At 47.3% G+C, this 19,042-nt stretch overlaps 1 protein-coding gene and 1 long non-coding RNA gene across 3 annotated transcripts in view; one reads left to right on the forward strand and one right to left on the reverse strand.

Moving 5' to 3' along the window:
* Window positions 1-9,878, reverse strand: part of LOC309527112 — a 29,505-nt gene extending 19,627 nt beyond the window's left edge. The window contains exons 1-3 of one of the 2 annotated variants that reach the window (XR_014217107.1): window positions 9,635-9,878; window positions 7,667-7,770; window positions 480-497 (exon numbers count right to left, since the gene is read on the reverse strand). This is a non-coding gene — a long non-coding RNA (uncharacterized lncRNA). Of the gene's footprint in view, window positions 1-479; window positions 498-7,666; window positions 7,771-9,634 lie in introns of those variants that run through there. The other variant, XR_014217106.1, reaches the window with a different exon arrangement.
* Window positions 9,879-10,113: 235 nt separating this feature from the next.
* On the forward strand, window positions 10,114-18,548 carry ASF1B (anti-silencing function 1B histone chaperone). Its single transcript, XM_082213641.1, has 4 exons — window positions 10,114-10,320; window positions 14,640-14,755; window positions 16,193-16,369; window positions 17,450-18,548. Exons 1-4 carry the CDS (start codon window positions 10,212-10,214, stop codon window positions 17,645-17,647), a joined length of 600 nt encoding a protein of 199 aa, XP_082069767.1. The 5' UTR covers window positions 10,114-10,211; the 3' UTR covers window positions 17,648-18,548.
* Window positions 18,549-19,042: the final 494 nt, after the last annotated feature.

Raw genomic sequence — 19,042 nt, forward strand, 5'->3', positions numbered from 1 at the left:
TCCCCTTTCTCTAGTCTCCAGCACTATAGTGGATGTTGCTAAGGAAGTCTGACTTGCACCACACAGCATCTAGCACACACAAGCAGGAACCCCCGTTACTTCTCTTAGTGGTAGCCGAGATCCCACTTGCTGGAGGAAGGCAGAGTCACGCGGGTCACAGTTTAGGCACACCTTGAGAACACTCAGCTCTGTGCTGGATTGCAGCTTCAGCCTTCAAGATGTGTGCTTTAATATTCTGCTGTTCAAGTGTGCTGGGGTGGGAGTGCTTTATGTAGCCGTACTGGGCATGTGGGGGATGCGCGAATGCCTAGGAGCTTCCTAACATGCTACCCTCTCGTTTGTGGTCAGATATTAATTGGTGTAGACCATCTGCTATCTAACCACTTACCTGCAGACATTACAAGCCTGTGGTTTCTCTCTCTTGACGGGCTTTTAGCCACAAGCAGCTTTGCAGGGATGTGAGGGATTTGAACCATATGTCTCATCACATGCTCTCTCTTTATTAAAAAAAACCCAAAAACGTTTTTATATATAAAAATATAGATTTCTAGTGTGGCCTTGTTGTATTTTATTGTTGAATTTTGATATTAAGCTCCCCAGGCACCAATTGGCATAGGTGGGGGGCTATATAAATAACATAACAATTATGATCATTACTATGACAAACACTACACAGGAATCTCAAGGTTACTCTAGAGATAAGCGCGATTATTTCCACCATTAATATAATAGGAACACACCATGGGAGGATGCAAATGTCTCGGTGAGAGAAAGGGTTTGTGCATATGGGAGGCTTATTTTCATGCTGTTTCCTTTGGGCGTGCATGTGTGGAACTGTGTGGGTGTGCAGCAAAAATAATCTGCTGGGGTACCCAGAGGAAAGGCTTACTTTTCTCTGCTGCATAGTTGCATTTGTAATGCACGTGCCAATACACATGTATGCATTCACAAAGGTTTCTGTATATGTGGATGGATATCGGTTGGCACATGTCTTATGCTAGGTTGGTCTTAATCTGAGCCAACTGGGAACTTCTGGGAGCCCTTCCACTGTTCTGCCCCCTAACCAAGTCATTCCCAGTCCAGATTCATCAGCACAAGTACAGCAGCTCAGATAAGGATGACTCCTGCTCTCTGCTGGTGGGACCAGGATACTGACTTCATTGCCATTCCAACCAGCCAGCAGCTGGGAGCCAAAGCATTGGCTCTGACAGGTTTGACAGCTGAGATGCAATAAGTGTGTTAACCCATCAGGGACATAAGGGATGATGGATGATGGTGAATAGATTTCCTTAGCTTACTTACCTGGAAGGAAATCTAATTGAGATCACTTTAACTTATTTTGGAGAAAACAGGGATAGGTGTGGGCTAAAACTTGCAAGAATGCCTCTCAACAGCCCTACATTATGGTAAAAGGCAGGTCTGGGGGCAGGGGATAGAACACAAATGCATAGGTTGTCCTGAACTATTCCTCCCCACCTGCATAGCACAGTAGTTGGCAAACCTAGTATGGATAAGTGTTGATCTCTCTCCATGTTTGAATGTCGGCAGATGGAGCTTGAGAGTGAAGCTACAGCTGGGATTAAGAAGGTATAGAGAGCCTGAGCACAAGGCCATGTGCAGCTGTTGGTCTATTAAAACCTCCAGGGTTGAATCCTATGCACACAGGCATACTGTATTTATGCCCACTAAAATCAATGATCATGGATGTACTCAACTGAACATCAGATTAAGTGGTAAGTAGGCCCAAACCCCATTTGTATACAGTATATACATTTATACATTTAACTCCATAGGCTCCATAGACCTTCATCTACAAATCTGTTTTGCTAGCAAAACTGTAATGTTGCTATATTGTACTGCATGCTTCTAGCCAGAAAATGCAGCTGTTAGTGCAAAGAAGGGGATGAGGGATTCATAGTGATTTGTCCAAATGCTGATCAGGGAATTTAGGCAGCAGACAGTGACCCACAGTGCACAAAGCAGACCTCATATATTGTTGAGGTGTAGTTGCGTTTTGAAATTAAACTGCCCTTTCTTAGGCCTGATTTAAATCTGTCCTTACAGTTACAGCAGATGGGTGCTGTCACCTTTAAGTCAGGTTCCCCTGTACAGTGGTACCTCAGGATGCGAACGGGATCCATTCCGGAGCCCCGTTCACATCCAGAAGCAAACGTAACTAGTGATCGCACGTCGCTTTTTGTCGCTGCTGCACATGCGCGTTATGTCGTTTTGAGCATCTGCGCATGCGTGAGCGGCGAAACTTGGATGTAACGTGCTCCGTTACTTCCAGGTTGCCGCGGAGCTTAACTCGAATGCGCTCAACATGAAGCATATTCAACCTGAGGTATGACTGTACTGACTTTTGCAGTGCTAGTGTGCCAGTATGGTAAGCACCCAGACCAGAATGTCTTGGTGCTCTGATACTGTGCATGCAGGGGACAGCAACCCAATTGAATCTGATGTTGGGCTGTGTAATTTCACAAGACCATGTTTTGTCTACATGTCCCACATAAAGCCCATCCAAAGCTGAAAAGCAGCCAGCTTTCTCATAAAATGATGCAGATAGTAAAATACAACCCATAAGGCTGAAGAATACACTGAGTTACACCAGCACAAGGATTTTTGCTCTAGAGAGTTGGGAGAACCCCTAGAACAGATTTAGGGGACCCATGAGAGACTGTTCCATTGCACAAACAGAAATTCTTGCAATGACAGAACAACTGCTTTAGAGCTATGCTGCAATTCCACCCTTTGTGGAATTAGCTATAGCAACCCCATATGGGTGACAGTTGACAACCCTAGCATCTTTGCCATTATCTATGTCATCTAGGCATGTACACACTGTTTGGATACCAATGAGACAGAAACATGGAAGGTGCCTAAAGAAGCCAGGGTGGCTATCTAAAAACTTTTAACTGAGTTAAGATTAAAAAAGGATGTGTACAAAAAATGGAAAAGGGGGGAAACCACCAAAGAGGAATTCAAACAAATAGCCAGCACATGTAGACACAAAGTCAGAAAAGCTAAAGCACAGAATGAACTCAGGCTTGCTAGAGAGGTTAAAAGCAACAAAAAAGGCTTTTATGGGAATGTCCGTAGCAAAAGGAAGAACAAAGAAACAGTGGGGTCACTCAGAGGAGAAGATGGTGAAATGCAAACAGGGGACACAGAAAGGGCTGAACTCCTCAATGCCTTCTTTGCCTCAGTCTTCTCCGATAAAGAAAACAATGCCCGACCTGAAGAATTTGGAGCAAATGATTCAGCAAAGGAAACACGGCCCAGAATAACTAAGGAGATAGTACAAGAATACTTGGCTAGTTTAGATGTATTCAAGTCTCCAGGGCCAGATGAACTGCATCTAAGAGTATTAAAAGAACTGGCAGATGTGATCTCAGAACCACTGGCAGTCATCTTTGAGAATTCCTGGAGAACAGGCGAAGTCCCGGCAGACTGGAGAGGGCAAATGTTGTCCCTATTTTCAAAAAGGGGGAAAGAGAGGACCCAAATAATTGTCGCCCAGTCAGTCTGACATCAATACCAGGGAAGATTCTGGAGCAGATCATTAAGCAAACAGTCTGTGAGCACCTAGAAAGGAATGCTGTGATCACCAATAGTCAGCATGGATTTCTGAAAAATAAGTCATGTCAGACTAACCTGATCTCGTTTTTTGACAGAATTACAAGCCTGGTAGATGAAGGGAACGCAGTGGATGTAGCCTACCTTGATTTCAGCAAGGCATTCGACAAGGTGCCCCATGATATCCTTGTAAAGAAGCTGGTAAAATGCGGTCTTGACTATGCTACCACTCAGTGAATTTGTAACTGGCTGACTGACCGAACCCAAAGGGTGCTCATCAATGGTTCCTCTTCATCCTGGAGAAGAGTGACTAGTGGGGTGCCACAGGGTTCTGTCTTGGGCCCGGTCTTATTCAACATCCTTATCAACGACTTGGATGATGGACTCAAGGGCATCCTGATCAAATTTGCAGATGACACCAAACTGGGAGGGGTGGCTAACACCCCAAAGGACAGGATCACACTTCAAAACGACCTTGACAGATTAGAGAACGGCCAAAACAAACAAGATGAACTTTAACAGGGAGAAATGTAAAGTATTGCACTTGGGCAAAAAAAATGAGAGGCACAAATACAAGATGGGTGACACCTGGCTTGAGAGCAGTACATGTGAAAGGGATCTAGGAGTCTTGGTTGACCACAAACTTGACATGAGCCAACAGTGTGACGCGGCAGCTAAAAAAGCCAATGCAATTCTGGGCTGCATCAATAGGAGTATAGCATCTAGATCAGGGGGGTCAAACTCAAATTCATCGGGGGCCGCATCAGCAGTTTGGTCACCCTCAAAGGGCCGGTTGTATCGGCCTAAAATATTTGAGCAGGCTGAGACCCCCGAAGTTGATGGGCTTTGACATTTACCGTATTTTTCGCCCCATAAGACACACTTTTTCCCCTCCAAAAATGAAGGGGAAATGTGCCTGCGTCTTATGGGGCGAATGGAGGCTTTCGCTGAAGCCTGGAGAGCGAGAGGGGTCGGTGCGCACCGACCCCTCTCGCTCTCCAGGCTTCAGGAAGCTCTGCGCAACCCTCGGGAGACCGGCTCCGAGGGTTGCGCAGAGCTGCCTGCAGTCCCGGGACCAGCGCAGCTCTGCCCGGCCACCGGGAGCCGGGGGAGAAGCTCCGCCCCGCTCCCGGTGGCCGTGCAGAGCTGCCTGCGGTCCCAGGACCAGCGCAGCTCTGCCCGGCCACCGGGAGCCGGGGGAGAAGCTCCGCCCCGCTCCCGGTGGCCGTGCAGAGCTGCCTGCGGTCCCGGGACCATCGCAGCTCTGCCCTGCCACCGGGAGCCGGGGGAGAAGCTCCGCCCCGCTCCCGGTGGCCGTGCAGAGCTGCCTGCGGTCCTGGGACCAGCACAGCTCTGCGCCGCCATCCCGAGCGGTGCGCTAAGTCCCGCCCCGCTCGGGATGGCGGCACAGAGCTGCCTGCCCTCGCGGGACTGCAGGCGGGTCTACGCCGCCATCCCGAGCGGTGCGCTAAGTCCCGCCCCGCTCGGGATGGCGGCACAGAGCTGCCTGCCGTCGCGGGACTGCAGGCGGGTCTACGCCGCCATCCCGAGCGGTGCGCTAAGTCCCGCCCCGCTCGGGATGGCGGCGCAGAGCTGCCTGCCCTCCCGGGACTGGTGCACCTCTCCCCATCGCCAGCCCCACAAGCTCGGGGGACAGTGGGGAGGCAGAGCGTGCCTTGCCCTCCGTGGCAAGCCGAGGCTGAGGGGGACGTTCGCTTGCCCAGGCGCCGGGCTCCCGTCCACTTGCTCCGGCGCGCCCACTGCAGCCCTGCTGCCAGCAGCCGTCGGGGAAGGTCGCCGGCCGGGCTCGGTGGGGCCCGCCGGCAGAGGGCAGCGCTGCGCCTCGCCTGGGCGTGGAATCCCTGCTGGCACGTTGTTTCCCACACTGTGCGTCCGCGCCGTGCTCCCGCCTCCATCTAGGCTCGCTCCCTCCCGTCCTCCGCCGCCTCGCCTGCCATACTCGCATCCCTGCCCAGCGGCGGCGCAGGCACAGCGATGACCAAGCAGGGCGCCAGCAGGGCCCGCGGAGGAGCGTCCGGCCGGGCAGCTCTGCTCCGCTTGCTGCTGCTGCTCGCGTTGGGCGCCTCTTGGGCGGCCCGCCCGCCAGACAGGAGCGGCCACCAGAGACGCGGCAGCCTGCGGGAGGCGGCCTCTCTGCTCACCACCTCCTTCGTGCTGAAAGGCGACGCGGCGCATAACCAGGCGATGGTGCACTGGACGAGCGAGAACAGCAGCGACAACGGCGGCTACACGGGCCACATGACAAGGTCTGGCGGGCCGGATTTGGCCCGCGGGCCTTGTGTTTGACACCCGTGATCTAGATCAAGGGAAGTAATAGTGCCACTGTATTCTACTCTGGTCAGACCTCATCTGGAGTACTGTGTCCAGTTCTGGGCACCACAGTTCAAGAAGGACACTGACAAACTGGAACGTGTCCAGAGGAGGGCAACCAAAATGGTCAAAGCTCTGGAAACGATGCCTTATGAAGAATGGCTAAGGAAGCTGGGCATGTTTAGCCTGGAGAAGAGGAGGTTAAGGGGTGATATGATAGCCATGTTCAAATATATAAAAGGATGTCATATAGAGGAGGGAGAAAGGTTGTTTTCTGCTGCTCCAGAGAAGCGGACACGGAGCAATGGATCCAAACTACAAGAAAGAATATCCCACCTAAACATTAGGAAGAACCTCCTGACAGTAAGAGCTGTTCGACAGTGGAATTTGCTGCCAAGGAGTGTGGTGGAGTCTCCTACTTTGGAGGTCTTTAAGCAGAGGCTTGACAACCATATGTCAGGAGTGCTCTGATGGTGTTTCCTGCTTGGCAGGGGGTTGGACTCGATGGCCCTTGTGGTCTATTCCAACTCTATGATTCTATGATTCTATGGAGGGTTTTCAGTATTTCTGAGGGACAGTTTTGTACCTCAAACTAATATTGCAGTCAAGGAAAGCAACATACTCAGTGGCCTTGCATAATCACTTCATTCCTGGCTAACAAGAACTCGCAAGTGCAATCCCGAAATCCCAAACCATCGTTTAAACCAGTGTTTCCCAACCTTTTTTGGGCAAAGGCACACTTGTTTCATGAAAAAAATCTCGAGGCACACCACCATGCCAGATGGGGAAAGGTCACTTTTTACTTATGTAAAAAAAAAATAAAAAAATAGTAACAGCATAGAAGGTAATGGTTAGGCTAGCATCCCTCTTCCAAATATGCTAGGTTTTTATTTGCAGGGATTGTTCTACATGGGAAAGCATTCAGCACTGTCATTCTCCCATCTGCCATCTGAATTGGTACTATTCTGGGTCAACTTACTCTGCTGCATGTGTAGATGAAAATGGCACCAAGTGTGGGGGAGGGGGCAGAACAGGTTTCAGATACAGGATATTAAGCATACACGTACTTCAGATTGAACTGGTTGCTTGCTTTGCAAGTTTTCATTTCCCAAATGACTGCCTTGGCAAGCGCAATACCTACCAGGCTCAACGCCGGTCTCGCGCTGCCGCTTCCCACGCTCTCAAGGACCCGGGAGGAGGAAGGCGTGAAGGGAATCCCGAAGGCGCGAAAACCTCGCGCATGCGCAGGCCTTCCGCCTGCGACAGCCCAGTAGGCCGGCCGAAGCGAGCGGCGATGGGATGTGGGAGGGAGCTCGCTCGCCGCCCCGCGTGTGCCTATGTGGGGCACGTTACAGCCCCGTGACGTCAGCGCCACGCAGGCAGCCAGGCAGGCAGACGGCGAGAGCCCCATGCTGGGCGGCCTCTCCTCACCGCCGCCGCCCCGCCTCTCGCCGCCCGCCTCGCCCGCCTCCCTCCCACGGCACACCAGGCAACGTCTCGCGGCACACTAGTGTGCCGCGGAACACCGGTTGGGAAACACTGGTTTAAACCATAGGTGAAGAAATCTGTGGCCCGCCACGTGCTGTTGGATTACAACTCCCATTATCCCTGACCATTGTCCATGCTAGTAGGGGCTGATTTGGAGGGCCACAGGTTCTTTACCTCTGAGTTAGGCTATATACACATTGGTGTCTTAAAACACAGTGAGATCACACATACACCTCACAGTTTAAGTCACATTTTATGTTGCTGTGCATACCAGAGAGAGGGTGGGGATTGTCATCACCTGATGCACATTATCAGCTTGGTTGCTTCACACCTGCGACACACATCGTAGCTTCAAATGTCAGCCGTGGGAGCTCACTAGAATCAGAGTAAACATTAATGTGTACACAGCCTTAAACTAATAATTCAACAGCCATAAGTTAACTATCAAGTATAGCAAGGCAATGTTAAGTTTGTACTACCAACAAACTTAAATACAAACTTGCTATACTTGTCAGGAACAGATCAGCAATAAAACACCCGGTGTCAGTGAAGTTAACTCTTTATTCAAAGAAACCAAAACAGTGTAGGCCTAGCGAACACAGTAACTCCAGTAGATCTTGCAGGGCCGTAGCTAGGGGGTGGCAAGGTGGGGCCCCACCAGGGGCACAGGCCGGGGCGCCTGCAAAATTGGCTTAAAATATGTCCATAAATATGTCTATAAATAAAAAACTTGATTATTGCCTCATAAGAAAAGGTTTTAAATAGAGGGTGAATTGAATGGGGTGGTTGGGTTGGAGGAGAGGCGGAAAGAAGAGCTAATTTGTCAGTTCTGCCAGGGCCGCAAGATCACCTAGCTACGGCTCTGAGGTCTTGCACCAATGAGGTAGCTGCAAGGACTGAGGGTCCCCGCCTCCCCACTGGTCCCTAAGAATCTTCCTCCCCCAGATCCCTCCCAAGCAATCTCAGGCTTGGCTTGTCTCTTTTTGCTCTGCCCTCTTCATTTCTCTGCATGTTCTGTGAAATCAGCGGGGAGGTGAGCCGGTCACAGCAGGAGGGAGAGACCCCCTGGCGTCTTCAGCAGCCTGTCCCCACTCCCCTCCAGCCTCCACTTCTGCCTCTGATTCTGGACTGCCCTCTGCCATAGCCTCTTCCTCCTCACTAAACCCTGTTGCCTCTTCAGTTTCTGACATCTCCCAGTCTGACCACTCTTCTCCCTCTGACCACCTAACATCATCCCACCACCAATCCCCTGGCTCTGAGCTTTCTTCCCATGGGGGTCCCTTTGGGAGCTTCCCAGCTGGTGGCACCTCCCACCAATCCTCTGCACCCAGACAGTCCATGACATCTTGATAATCAACTTGTGGCTACTGAGCTATTTCTCATCAAAATATGGTATATGCCATTTATAAATATGCTGCACAGCAATTTTGTGTATATTTGGTACTAGGGGCTGCTGTGCCTAACACAGATATGATGTGATACTGCAAAAAAAGGTATTGCAATTACTGAAAAGGCAAGGGTTAAGGAAATGTTGAGGGCTGACAATAGGACGTGGGGGGCACTGGTGGCAGTGAAGATACAGCCAGAGAAATGGTGCTGCTCATATACTGATAAAGAAGCAGAGCAGGTTCTAAAGATGTTACCTTGCCTTGTTTTAGGGTAGCATATGACGCCTCCCCCCTGGGGGCCGCTCCACATCATACATTTAAAATCTATGGCTTTCTTCAAAGAATTCTGGGAACTGTAGTTTAAGGGTGCTGGGAACTGTGTCTCTGTAATGGGGAAAACTAAGGGACATGGGTGGCGCTGTGGTCTAAATCCCAGCTCCTGCCAACCTAGCAGTTCGAAAGCACACCCAAAAGTACAAGTAGATAAATAGGTACTGCTCCGGCGGGAAGGTAAACGGCGTTTCTGTGCGCTGCTCTGGTTTTGGTGTTCTGTTGCGCCAAAAGCGGCTGTCATGCTCGCCGCATGACCCGGGGAAACTGTCTGCAGACAAACACCGGCCAGTAAAGCGAGATGAGGGACGCAACCCCAGAGCCGTTCGTGACTGGACATAACTGTCAGGAATTCTTTATCTTTACTTTTTTTTTAATGGGGGAAACTACACCTCTCAGGATTCTTTGCCATGTACTTTAAATGCAACATTCCTTCTGTCGACTAGTTCTTCCACCTATGGGCCTTCCTGTTCTGTCTAGACGGAAAGAGGGAGACAGAAAGCCAGTTGCAGTAGCTTCACCTCAGATTTGCTGAACGTTCTTCGAAACCCTGCAGGGATTTCATTTATTAAGCCACTGTACAACGTTAAAACTGATCTGCACGTGACGTGGGACTTTTAGGCTTGCCAAGGAACATTTCCTCGCCCGTCTTTCGAATTCCTCGTTGGCTCCGGTCCCTTAATAACTCGCCAAAAGGCACCAATTGGCCGCCTGCGCGTTTTGAGCGCGCAGAACGGAACAGGCAGAACGCGCGCTGATTGGCGGTGGGCGGCGAAGGTCAGCGCGCGCGAGGGGAGGGGAGCGGAGGGAGGAAGACTCGGAGTCGAACGCTTATTGTTTAGATTTAGCTCCCGCCAGGGACAGAGTCGGGAAGGCGGATTGGCTGAGGGAGCGGTGGGCGTGGCCGCGCGCGAGGAGTAGGCGGGGGAGCCGAGGCGCGAAGCTCGGGGGTTGGCTGCGGCGTCTCCGACCGCCGCGCGGGGATTGGTGGCTCCGCCGTTCCGTCGTTAAGCCGGCGGGGAGTGGGCTTTCGGCGTTTGGGCTTGAGAGGGAGAAGGAAGCAGGCAAGGCGGGCGGGGGGAAAAGAAGAGATCTGTCATGGCGCGGGTGTCTGTCCTGGGAGTTTCGTTGCTGGAGAACCCGAGCCCCTTCGGCCACCCGCTCCGCTTCCAGGTCCAATTCGAGTGCGGGGAGGCGTTGCCTCACGGTGAGTACGCGGGGGGGGGGAGGGAGAATCTCCCGCACCAGGAGCCTCGTTCCCCAACCGACCCTCAGCCCGAGCCAGGTTCCGTCGCACGAGGCGGCCGCCCGCAACCGACGTCCGGGAGCCCCCACCCCTCCGCCCAGGATGGCAGCGCTGGGTGCCTCCACTCCCGGGGCTTCCGCTGTGGATTTATTTTGCCAGCCTGGACCCGGCTCTCCACACAGGGGCTGCTACGTGGGCGCTGTACCTTCTAACTACCTTTAAAAATAAAAATAGAGCTTTTATGAACTTGGTGCCTTAAGTTTTTGGCCTGCAGAGACTTAATTGGGGCGAGGCTGCTCTTGAGATGGGGGTGTGTGTGTGTATGCATATACATATAAATACACACACTTAAAAATGCCACCGGATGTGGGGTGTCCTTCTGACCATTCTGCTGAATGAGGCCTTGGCCTCTGCCAGGAAGCCCCAGCCGGCAATACTGTTGGTCTGGGCAAAGAGCCAGTGTGGGGTGGAGATTTGGGCTGAGGAGACCACGGTTCAAATCCCTACTCAGCCAGGCAGCTCTCTGAGTGACCTTGAGCTTGGCATCTAACCTACACAACAGGGTTTTTAGAAGTGGGTTGAGGGGGAAAGCTATGCATGTCTCATTTAGCTCCTTGGGGTAAAGGTAGGATTTAAATTGGGGGTCATCAACCTTTTTCAGCCATGGGCCTGGCCACCATCCCTCAGAACATGTGTGCCAGAATATATATTTTTTGTGGGGGGGGGGTGAACGAATTCCTATGCCCCGCAAATAACCCAGAAATGCATTATAAATAAAAAACACACTGATTCCTGGACCACCCGCGGGCCGGATTTAGAAGGCAATTGGGCCGCATTCGGCCCACGGGCCTTAGGTTGCCTACCCCTGATATAAATGAAATAAAATAGCATTGGCTGTTTTGGGGTGGCATTGGCTGTTACACACTGTTGGGAGCCCCAGCGCAGGCCGTGTGATGAGATCAGCAGAGAGCTCCGGAATGAATGCCCGTATTCTTTTCCCCCAATAAATCATAGGCTCTTTATTTGTTCCTATAGGAAGAGTTTCTTGAATGCCATAGTGGGAATACAGCTGGTCATTAGCCAATAGTAAGCCTAGGAGATACACATGGTTAAAAGCTATGCCTTCCTAGGCATTCATTGGCAGTCAGTAACATAGCAAAACTAGGAGTTATACTCTATAGAGTTGGTAACTTCTTATCTGAATTCTTTCAATTTCAGTTGAATGTTTGTTGTCAATTTATTATAGTGTTTCATAATTCTTCACTAGATACTGCAGTGGTCTAGTGGAAAATCATGAAGGCTGGTCTGTTAGGTCAAATGAGGCAGGGGCCCACTAAAGTCAACCTGCCCTCAGCTAACCCTCACCTGCCACTTGCATCCTATCCAGGCACTGACACTGGTTATCATCTTGCTCCTCCTTAATCTGTTGCCATTTCATTTTTTAAAAAATAATTTTTATTAACTGGCCAATCACATCAAATTAAATCATATCACATATACTCCGAATTACAAAGCCAAATTTTAAATTTTGTTGGGGGGACCCATATTTCAAGATCCGAAGGGGGATTCTGATCATCTTCTTGCTGCTGTGTTAATGTCCCAATCAGTCCAAACAAAGTTCATAGTTCTATCCCATCTTATCTTGCTGTTTCCACATCACATCTTGTTCATATATTTTCTCTTTTTTCTTTATGATCTCTTCTGATAGTCTCCTTAAGCCGATAAACACCAATAGTAATAATAGTCCTGTGTGAATTTTCCGTTCTTCCAATCCTCAAATCGAGATGGTTTCCATATATTGTCTCCTTCATAGATAACATCACTCTTTCCATCATAGTCTCGTAAAGCTGTCGCTCTTAAGTCCCACTGAGGAGTTTAACCCACAATATATAAACAGCTCTATTTCTCTCTTTCTCCTCCCAGACTCAAGACCTCCGACAGAACTTCCCAATATGGCGACGGCATTTTTAACTGCGTCATTCCCAAGCTCTTACACATTCCACGCTCTTAAAACGTGCCTTGGTTCGAAAGTTTATCTCCACACAGCCTTAAATCCGCAGCTTAAGTCCTTAAAACAACATTTCTGACTCATAAGGGGAAGGGATTCTTAATCTGTTGCCATTTCAGTACTCAACAAGGATGAACATGGGAGCAAAACTAGAATAAGTTGACTACCTGTCATTGGCTCTGGCCCTATCAACTGTTCTTATGAGAGAATGCCAAAGCCCCTTTATTCTGTGGTACCATTCTGCCTACTCCTTGGGACCATACCAGTCTCTTCCCCTACTATTCCCTTTTTAATTGTGGATTCTGGATTGTTAAATTGAAAATCACTGCCTTCCTGACTTCTACTCCTTGGTGATCTTCCACTACATTGGATTGTGTGAAGCAAGTTTGACTTGGTTCAGGACTGCTGTGATGGAAAGTTGCTACTTCTGTCCCAGGGTAGGAGTGGGCTAAAAATGTCGTTGTGGCACAAGTGCAAATCAAGAGCTTACTAAATTATGACCCTCTCCACAGAGAAAAATTGTAAGTCAGGCTTTTAAAATAGAGTGGCTTATCATGCAGACATGATGCATAAACTTGGGGAATAGCATGCAAAAAGGGGAACACTGCCATAAAATATAGGAAAGCATCTTATTCTCACCTTTCTTATCATTTCACATGCTGTTATTTAGATTCCACCGTTTTTCTATACAACCATGAAATTTGGTATTGGGTGCATAGTTCAGTATTCTGGGAATTGCAGTTTTTATTAGAAGAACTGAATGTCGAGCCTTACAGCTGGAAAAGATATATTTGAAAGTGTTTGGGCAGTGCTTGGTGAAGCTTCAGAAGTTGCAAGCAGGGAGTCAGCTGAGCAGAGCTGGATTGGCAGAGGGGCATGTTTTAATGTCAGGGCTGTAGTGGGGGATGTTGACTGCCCTGGTTCCCTCAGGGATAAGTTGCACATAATTTATACATCATGCAAAGTTTTGCCATTGCTTTTTAAAAATAAAGCATAGGGCCTTCACATACATTATTAAGACCAGACTTCTCTTAAGAGTGTTGAGATTGGGGAGAAATGGAGGTACAGAAAATCACAGTGAGATCCTTTACTTTGGGGCAGGATGTGTATGGCCTTTCCAACTTAGGAGCAGCTGCAAGTTTTCCAAATTTAATAACCTCTGTGGACAGATGCCAAAAAAGTGCTACCTGCAAAGTAGTAAACTTTGTAGAAGAAGACACATGAAAAAGTGAGCTGCAGCATAGGAACAACTTCCTATTTCAGATTCTAATCTCCTGTTAAGAGTTCTTTCTTAGCAAAAAGCCATGACAGCAAAGAGGGATTTCTGGTGAGCAAATGGGGATACTTTTGCACATTCCTCACAGCTCCTTATAGTTTCTAGTTGCTCCTGATGATTGCTCCGTTTGCTAACATCCCTTTTGACTTGCATTGTTTTTGGCACAAAAATGTGGAACAGTGGACTTTATTTATTCATGACCTCACATCATTGGATACAAGTTCTTGTTAATTAGCATTACGGTTCCATGTGAGAGAACTACTAGCCTTCATAGCTGCACCAGTGGTCTATCATAGCAGATTGTTCACAATATTTTCTGACTTTTGTCTAATGAGATGATCCATAAAGGTTCAAGACAGACATAATAGCTAACTGGAAGTCACAGCTGATTTTGCATAGCAGATTCTTCACCCATGGTGGGAGCCTTTGCAGTTTGCTCCTCCCCATGCAGGAAAGCTGTCTGGCTTTTCTAAAGAAAAAGAATTTAAAACTCTATTTGTATATTTGCATTTAATTGCATCTGACCTCTTTAAAAAACAACCAAAAATATAAAATAAACTTTTTACTAAGCTGCTCCAAGGATTGTGGTGAGGAATCTTGACGAGATTATGAGTGATGCCCACTGCTGACTTAAATGGCAGATTTGCAGACCTTGACCTGGAGAGAGATAGAGGCATCTGTACTGAACGCTGTGAGAGTGCTTCCAGATTGAGCCCATTGCTTTGAAAACATTACATCAATATTCACCCAAAATTTCCCCATCATTGTTTAACAATATGAATTGTGGATATGAAAAGGTTTTTTTGAGACACTGGAAAACAATAGAGGTTATTCAGCCCTGCGCTTGAACTGGGGTACACATTCTCTAAACACTGGTGCTAATGGTGTATTTCAATGTATTGGCCTTCTGAAGATGAAGGGAAATTTCCCTCAATACGTCTAGAATTCTGGTGCCCACACTCTTGCCAACTGATCCTTGTTGCTTTTACCTTTCAGATTTGGAGTGGAAGATCATCTATGTGGGCTCTGCAGAGAGTGAGGAATATGACCAAGTTCTTGACTCAGTGCTGGTGGGACCTGTTCCAGCTGGGAGGCATATGTTTGTGTTTGAAGTAAGTTTAGATCTGTCTCTTGGAGAAGGATAGGAAAGATAAGCCTAAGGCTCCAATCTCTAGATTTTTCTCTTTAGATTCAGACAATGGAGAAAGATTGACAGATTCGTTGGAAAGGGACCTCCTGCTTCATTTTTAATTTTCATTTTCCCTAATAGAGAAGTGATTGTTACCTGGAGAAAATGCACTAAAATCTGGATTTCTCAGTTACCTATAACTGGGCAATAGCATGTCCACCAAAATTAAAAGGTAGCTGTAAAGTACAGGGGTTTGTATTCTAACTCTGATTTAAGTTCATTTTTTTTTAAATGATGTGTTTCTGAGTATGTCAACATTTTTTTAAAGTACCATGCAAATAAAGTCCATCATTAGCCTATCCATATTGTGTGTGGCTAGAGTGCTATTTAGGTTGAGAAAACATGGGCTACATTTGTCATGAAAAGTCACCTGGTGTTGCTATACTAATATGAGGAGATGGAGAGAGAGAGTGGCATATGACAGCCCTGCAGTGTATTCCAGTGTTACTCAGTGTTGGGGAGAATTGCAGCTTGAGAAGGCTGTTTCATTTTGGTGGGGGTGATGATTAAATGCTTTTCCACCCTTTAGGAGAAAACAGTGATTATTGAAAATGAACTGCTGCTCCTGATATAAACACAAATGTGTTAATATCAGAGTCTCAAATCCTTTTTGCTCAAGAAAAAATAAATGTGGCTCTTTGACCTGTGCTGATAACATTACTGTAGTAATTACAGGGCATTGCTGCATTCTGGGGTGGTACAACTGGTACAACTCTTAACGACATAGTTAGCCAGTGCTTTCAGGATAGCAATTCCTGTTAGAACACTAAACTACGATGATTAAATTGGTGGCCCAGTTCACTGGCTTTGGAACTGCAACTGCATTGCTTACTTGCTTTCAATTTGTGCTGATGTATAACTCCATCCTTGGCCTTTCTACCACCTGTAGTGTAGCTTTCTTTCTCCAAAATAATTTTACAATCATGGTGAACTGACATGAGGATAATTACCTGAATCTTTTGCTTGGTTTTCTGAGACTACATGTTTTTGTTGCTTGTCTTTGTTGTTGCACAACACCGAGAGAAATAAAGAAAGCCTTGATTATGAACTCCAGTCTGTTGGCATTTCTTCTATAACTATCACTTTGTTCCACCAACATAAGCCCATTCCTGGTTATATACACTTCAGTGGATCTTGAATGAGGACTCTGTAGTATTGTCATTCAAGATTGGACCAGGCAGACCTAGGTTCAAATGTCCACTCAGCCCAGAAGCTGAATGGGTAATTTAAAGTTTTAATATTCTTCAAGAATTGCAAGGGAGATGAAATGGAAAAGCCTCAAGCATGCTGCCCTGAGTTTTCTTTTAAAGACAGGCAGGATGAAAATGTCACTTACCTTGTTTTGCCGTTTTCTCTGCAGGCCAATGCCCCCAACCCTGATCTAATCCCTGAAAGTGATGCTGTGGGAGTTACAGTAATACTTATCACTTGTACCTATCTGGGCCAAGAATTCATCCGCATTGGATACTATGTCAACAATGAATATATGGATCCTGAGCTAAGAGAAAACCCACCCCTCAAGCCAGACTTCTCCCAGGTGAGACACTGATCTGATAAAAGCAGCTTGTCCATCATCTTGGCCTTCATGAAGGCCATGTCCTTGCCTTGGGAATTTGGATTGGGGACCCTTAACAGGATGCAAAGCAAGGCAGGTGAGGGGTGTGGCTTGGGGAGAGTCCAGATAGAGAGATGGGGGGGTTGTATTTGGCCCCCCGTCTGGTGGTTCCCATTTCCTTTGGGGAGTACAAAATCCTTGCAAGGCCAGAGTAGTAGCCTTTGAGACCCAGTCACTTTGCAGTGTTGGAAAATGCTATGCTGGGGGAAGGTAGATGTTATTTGGGATGACAATATGAAGCAGAAAGTTATACAATGAGTTCAGCTCAGTATTAATTTATTGCCTGCATTCTGAATAAGACAGTGCATTTTGACCAGAAAGCTGTGGAGTGGGTAGCCCTTGTGATATAGAATGGAGCTTTGATTTTTTCCCCAGGAGTTATAGCACAACTTAAATACACTTTTGTAGAATAGAGTAGTGATAATGGCCTGCTACAGATAAAACCTTGTTTGTAAATGCATCTTCATCATATTATGTGCTGATTGATGTGGCTGCAGCAGAGTAGTTTGAGGGAGCTTTAAATCTCAAAGAGAAGGTTAATATGTTTAGTGAGGTACCTACTCGGCTCCGTGAGTTGAGGGGACATTGATGATTCCCTCTTGGGAAGGTTCATGCTCTGACAAAGGGCTTCAAAGCATTGAAAGAAAATTGGGGTTACTGAGTAACAGCAGCAGCTTTTAGGAGCCTATGGACTATGGAGTTTGGTTCAAGTCTTGTTTGCTATTTTGAAACCCAATGTGCAATGTAAGTAGGTCCCCTGTAGATGTCAAAAAGTAAGAAGGATTACCAATGTGAAATAGAATTGGAAGGATTACACCCAGATATAAATTTTCTATCTGTGTTGTCATAAAATAAAATAGTGTTAACTTTTTAAACCATTTTTTACTTCTGTTAACCCTCCCCTTTCTTGATATTGCTGCAGGAATTGAGTAGCTGTCAGCCTAGAAAGTTGATCCAAACATAAACCTATGTAACTTTGACCCCTGTTTTTCTTACTTCCAGCTACAGAGGAATATCTTGGCATCCAACCCCAGAGTCACCCGTTTCCACATCAATTGGGATGGTCCTAGAGACCAGATGGACAATATTGAAAATGTAGACCCAGAACCTGATAGCTTCCTGCCTCCTAGCTGTGTCTACATCAAAGGTTTGGTCCATTCCATGGGTCTGCAACCAGAGAATTCCATGGACTGTATGTGATCCAAACACAATAATGTTGAGGACCCTGCGCAGTGAAGAGCAGCTGACAAGTTTTTGTGGGAGATGTAGGAGGGATTTGGGATAATGAACCAACTGATATGTCTATGGAGATTGACAATTCAGAGTCCTTTTTGTGTTGGGGTTTGTAACAGATCTACAGGTCTGTTCTGTCATAGTATTTCTTCATTGATACTTGGATCCTCCTGCCACTAACCCTTGACAGGCACCTAGTCTAGCTGCATAAACACGAACCCTGTGTTTCCCTCCTTTGTTCCAGGTCTCCAGAAGGCTGAGCAATGGGAGCTTCCTTGTTATTTTGAGCACCCATTTCCTGGGAATCTAGCAAACTGTCTTTTCAGGACAGTTTTCTGTTGCAACACAGCTAAGTCTTGATGAGTTGCTGCTGGCAAAATAGCTAGCAATTACAGTCAGGTCTTGATGCCTCTCAGGAGTTGATAAGCCTGTCCCAATTTTACAATCTGTGCTTAGTAAAAGGTGATGGATGATGAGATTTAAGCTGTACAATTTACCTATTTGCACAAGGGTCCCAACACTGCTTTTGAGAGCTCCCTCTTTTAGCTTGCACCAGTTGGCCTTCTTTCTACCATTGACCCAAAATCTGCCCAAGGCCACAGTGAGCAGGAATTGCATCAACTCCTTTAGACAGTGGCTAAGTTTACAAATCCCTCCACAGAGGAAACATGCCTTTCTTCAAAAGGCCTGCACTTGTTTTTTTCCTGGCCTGCCTCCAGTCACACACCCTTCTTTTTTGTTATTACCTGCCCTGATACTTGATCTCTCTATTTCTCTCCCTGGTATTTTAGAGATGAACACAGCATATAGATGTTTAAAACATTTTTGTGTTGTATGTCTGACCAATAAAACTTTTTGGAATAAACTATTTTGTGAATTCTTAAGTGGTATCTAGTTGGTTGAATACCGAGAGAACCTTATTAAAGATTTTGCTGCAAGGGACTACTCATTTTGGCGAGGTTAAAAAATATGTAGGTAGAATTTGCTTCCTTAAAGCAGGAGTGGCAAAATATAGTTGTATGCAGTGTTAAAGATCTGTAAGACTTAGAATTGTAGAGTTGGAAGAGATTCTGAGGGTCATCTAGTCCAGTGTTTCCCAACCTTGGGCCTCCAGCTGTTTTTGGACTACAACTCCCATCATCCCTAGCTAGCAAGACCAGTGGTTAGGGATGATGGGAATTGTAGTTCAAAAACAGCTGGAGGCCCAAGGTTGGGAAACACTGATCTAGTCCAACCTACTGCAGTACACCAAGTCATGCCCCCTAAATCTGTCCTGGGGGTTTTCCTGACCCTCTGTACCAGAATTAGGGAGGGTGCAGGGCACAACACTTGTTGTGCAAGTGTAAACCTTTATGCTGATGG

Source organism: Podarcis vaucheri (genome assembly GCF_965113315.1).
Source record: "Podarcis vaucheri genome assembly, chromosome: 2".
NCBI lineage: Eukaryota > Metazoa > Chordata > Lepidosauria > Squamata > Lacertidae > Podarcis > Podarcis vaucheri.

Excerpts from the sequence above, each read along its gene's own strand:
- ASF1B (XM_082213641.1), top strand. The coding sequence starts at position 10,212 with ATGGCGCGGGTGTCTGTCCTGGGAGTTTCGTTGCTGGAGAACCCGAGC. Across the intron at positions 10,321-14,639 it reads CGGGGAGGCGTTGCCTCACG|ATTTGGAGTGGAAGATCATC; the intron begins GTGAGTACGCGG and ends TTTACCTTTCAG. Across the intron at positions 14,756-16,192 it reads GGCATATGTTTGTGTTTGAA|GCCAATGCCCCCAACCCTGA; the intron begins GTAAGTTTAGAT and ends TTTTCTCTGCAG.